We start from the raw sequence: 4,558 nt of genomic DNA, 5'->3' as shown, positions 1-4,558 counted from the left end.
GATAAATTCAAGGTTTTACAATTTAATTTTTACGTCCCAAAGTGATAGGTGTTATATTATATTAAATGATAATTTTTTCAAAAAATTACTAAAACGGGATCCTAATCCGGATAAATAAGACTGTTTATATAAATATATATCAAAAATACACATCTACAAAGATTTATCCAGGATAACATAATAGTTAACATTTTCAATACATAAGCTCAATCTAAAAATAAGGGTAAACCTAGCCTACCTGGACGCTAAAGCATAAATATCTTCTCGTGAAGCCTCCGAATAATGACACTATTAAAAAATTCATCTTGAGAATTAAATAGGTGCAATAGCAGCAACAAGTCCGATAAAACAATCAAATTTACTCATTCTTCTTCTTTTTATTTAAGGAGAACGAAGAAAGAAAGAAAGAAAGAAAGAAAGAAAGAAAGAAAAAGTATGAGAATGTTAAAAGCTATCAGTAAAGTTGTAGCTAACTTTGCCTATAAAATTATTTTCTCTTACTATATTATTAATATATAGGGAAAAAGCATTGTTTCCACCCCAAACTATACCCGAAAAGTCTAAGTCACACCTAAACTATACAAGTGACCCATTACACACATAAACTATTTAAAAGTGATTTATTTCCTCTCCGCAACACCTATTCTTAGGCGCGTATGTTGCACTTGGTGTAAGCGCGTCCAGCTTATTCAATGACAAACTTAAACGGCTAAAAGTACATCTCTTTAATATGCAACGGATCTATTCTTATTTAAAGCCAATTTGGGGCTCAAAAGGAAACCCTAATTCTCAATTTTATCTCTCAATATCAAAATTGAAGAGCATTTGTTTGAAGAATTGGTAACTAAATCTTTCTAATCCTTCCATTTCTTGCTATATTGATGGTTATTTTGTCTTAATTTTGTTGCCATTTTCATAATTTTTTCTTCCCTCAAATATTGTTCAACCTCTCTTAAACCTTGTTTTCTTAATCAAGGTACTTTAATGACTAAGATAAGTTTGAGTAGGACTTTGTAAGCAAGAAGAAGATCACGAGTTGGTCGAGGTTTGATGCAAACATGGACATTTTTTGCCTTTGATGACTTCATGGACCTCAAGAAATCTGGGTAGACGATATTGGACTTGTCCTTACTATGGAGTAAGTGAATTTTTCCTTCAAACATTGATCTTGAATAGTGTATAAGAATCTAATTGCTTTCATTTTAGAATGCTAGATCATGCGATTTTTGGCTTTGGAAGGATGATTCTATTGATGAACGGTCGCAATTTGTTATTCCTAAATTGTTGGGAAGAATTGGGGAGCTTGAGGAAATAGTTGAATCTTCGGCAAATTGTGCATTTTGTGAACACAAAATAGTTGATGACAAGACTACTAGGACAACCAAATCTGTGGAGAGCAAAATAGACATTAACAAAATAGAATTGCAAATGGACAATTTTCAGGATGATTTGAAGATGATGAAGGCAAATGGGAAAAAATGGAAGATCAAGTTGGCTAAGTCCAAGAAATGGGAAAAACAACTATGGACTACTCTCATTTGTGTATGTATTTTGGGTGTTAGTTTTCTATTTCAATTCATGTTCTTGAAAGGAGCTCCAAGAAGGCTACCCTAAAATAAGTTGCTTTGTTTTTGTTATGTTTTAGGGGGCTGAAATTTGTATCAATTATTAGGTGTTATCTTTGACAAAATTGTTAGTTTGTGTAATTAAATTGTTGTGTATGAAATTGTATAGTTGAACTTAACATTTTTGGCTTTGTTTTCAGTGGTTCTTTGTGTTGCAATTTGTATACATAACAACACTAAATGCAATCACAGCTGCTGTACAAGCACAAACACAAATTTCAATATCACAACACAACTTTAACATTAATAAATGCAGCCATAACTGGTGCAAAAGCAAAAACACAAATTTCAGCAACAATGAACTTACGACTGCACAATCATTAACCAAAAATGAGTGTCAATTACATCTTGAAGCCAAATACATTTACAAAAAGATCAGTACTGTTAAACTAATTACAGTTACAAAATACAGTCAAAGCTGTCACTAATAGATTGTTCTTAAAGCAGTCACAGCTGCCAACATCAGTGAACTACCAAAAAATAGTCTTAAATGCAGTCCCAGCTGCCAACATCAGTGAATTAACAAAAACAGTCTTAAATGCAGTCACAACTGCCAAGCTTTATACAGTGTTAAATGTAATCTACACCAACTTCTCATAGAGATTGAATATTGGAGCTTTCTTGACTTAAGTGTGCAGCCTTGGACCTTGTTTGCATTTGTTTTCTGCCTCTCATTTCTTGTAGTTGCCTGGAGGTCATAGCTTTTTTTCTTTTTCATTTTATACTAGTTTTTGGTGTATATCCTAGATTTTCAGTCACAAATGCTGAAGACTTGGCAGTTTTAAATCTTTCACTAGGCATTTCCGGCTGCTCAAATGAAAAAAGTGTCAACTTTAGTAAATGAAATTATAGTAAATAAAATTTAGATAGTAAATGTAGTAGTAAACTTACATTAAGAATTGTGCATCCACTTTGTGTGTGAAGTAATCTCATTCCAACCATTCTTGGTCTGTCAGCACACCAAAAATAAAGAAAAAAAGATATTTAGTATAAGGCAAGCATAATTAGTTCACAACACTATCAAAATTAAATAAAATACCTTTTCTGTAGAATTATTTGGTGGTCTACCCCTTCATCTTCTAGTTGAACCTCTTCCTTTTCCAATAGTAGGTATTGCACTTGGGATTGCACTTGGACCTGCACTTGGGTCTGCACCAGCAGATGGACTTGGGCTAGGATTTGCATTAGTACCAGCAGCAGGTGCACCTGTTGGACATCTTCTTTTATTGTGACCCTTGCTATGACAAGTGCCACATGAAATCTCAATCCCCCTCTTGGACAACTTTTCAGTTTTCTTTTTGGTTTCACCTTCTTCTTTCTTCCTATTCTTTCCAGGCCTACTTGACAGTTTCTTAACAGGAGGTGGCATAACAGAGATATTTTGTGATTGTGGCCACATCTTCATATTCAAAACTGGTTGAATGAAGAAACTATATGTGTTTATGTAAGTTTCTCTATTGTACCAGTGAGAGATGTAGTTTATTGGTTCCAATTTTTTGTGGTGAAGAGCAGCCACTGCATGAGGACACGGTATGCCCTTCAACATCCATGCTCTACAACTGCAATATTCTCTAGCAAGATCCACAATATGCATATATCCTCTATCAAGCACCTCATATCCTGGATCAAAATTCCATTCTATGCTGCACTTCATAGACCTTGTTGTATTATCATTTAGCACTTTCATAGCCATTGGAGAAATGTCACTGATTCAAGTTTCACAAAAATCCCTCATCTGTCCCACTCTTTTCATCATTTTTACCCTTATCTCTTCTAACATTGTAATTATAGTCTTATGCCTAGCTCCTAAAATCCATGCATAAAATATTCTGCCATGTTGTTGTCTACAACATCACACTTTGTTCCAAAGCTAAAGTAAACCTTGCTTTATCTCTCTGGATTAAAATACATCAACTTATTTAGTATTCCTTCTCCCCCTAACATCTTCATATAGCTAATGTTGTCCCTAAGCTCAGCCTCAAAGGTAGATCTTGCACACCTCCAAAAATATTTTTTCTTCTCAATACCTCTACATATAGCATCTTTTGACCAGTTTGTAAGGACATGCCTTGCACACATTTTATGTTCAACATTTGGTAAATATTCAGTTACATCAATTTCTAATCCCTACAACAAAAACAGAAATAGAAATAGTTACAACATAAACATAAACAGAAACAGATACAATATAAATAGAAACAGAAGCAAAAACAATATTTCTTTACCTTTTGCATGTCTGTTATCACTGTCAAATCTGTCCCATTTTCTAGCTGAAGATCTTCTTTTACAATCCTAATAAACCAACTCCAAGTGGTCTTGTTTTCAATCTCAACCATTGCCCATGCCAGTGGCAACATTTGATTGTTACCATCTTTACACACAGCAACTAATAACTGCCCTTTTGTCACCCCTTTTAAAAAAACATCCATCCCAACCAATGCACTTCCTACAACCAGTTAGGAAGGACTTCTTCATTGCATTAAAACATATGTAGAAACCTTGAAATATTTTTCTACCATCTTCAAATGTTTCATCATGAGGCTTCACTACACATGTACTACCTGGATTTGATCTTACAACTCATCTCTATAATCTAAAATTCTTTCAAATTCCAAATTATAGTTACCCATCAGTTCTACAATCACCTTATTTTTAGCTCTCCTATGCACTGTTCTCCCAATATGTAAATCCAGCTCCTTCTTAATAAGCAGCTGAAACTTAAAAATTCTAATATTTGGTTGTTCCTTTATTCTTTCATTGAAGTGGCTAGGTAAGAACTTGGTATTACAAAGTATGTTCCTATTGATAGGATCACACTTATGAACTGAATTATAGGTTTTCACAACAAAGTTCATAGACCTAGAATCAATGCTAGCATAAAGAAGCCATGGACAACCAGTTGTACACCTAACCTTTACCCTTGTAGGTTTATT

General features: G+C 33.9%; 1 protein-coding gene across 1 annotated transcript; it reads right to left on the bottom strand.

Annotated features, from left to right (window-relative positions):
• Positions 1 to 3,319: 3,319 nt before the first annotated feature.
• LOC107854214 lies at positions 3,320 to 4,558 on the bottom strand. The gene is made up of 2 exons (XM_016699216.2): positions 3,851 to 4,558; positions 3,320 to 3,752 (listed from the first exon to the last, which is right to left on the bottom strand). Exons 1-2 carry the CDS (start codon positions 4,052 to 4,054, stop codon positions 3,513 to 3,515), a joined length of 444 nt encoding a protein of 147 aa, XP_016554702.1. The 5' UTR covers positions 4,055 to 4,558; the 3' UTR covers positions 3,320 to 3,512.

This window comes from Capsicum annuum, chromosome 1, assembly GCF_002878395.1.
Source record: "Capsicum annuum cultivar UCD-10X-F1 chromosome 1, UCD10Xv1.1, whole genome shotgun sequence".
Classification (NCBI taxonomy): domain Eukaryota; kingdom Viridiplantae; phylum Streptophyta; class Magnoliopsida; order Solanales; family Solanaceae; genus Capsicum; species Capsicum annuum.
The sequence above is the reverse complement of the archived record's forward strand: the minus strand, read 5'-3'. Positions and strand labels throughout refer to the sequence as shown.

What these genes read in the sequence shown, in the direction of transcription:
- LOC107854214 (XM_016699216.2), bottom strand. Translation starts at nt 4,054, where the DNA reads ATGGATGTTTTTTTAAAAGGGGTGACAAAAGGGCAGTTATTAGTTGCT. An exon ending in TGATAACAGACATGCAAAAG is followed by an intron (nt 3,753 to 3,850) that starts GTAAAGAAATAT and finishes TTTTTGTTGTAG; the next exon opens with GGATTAGAAATTGATGTAAC.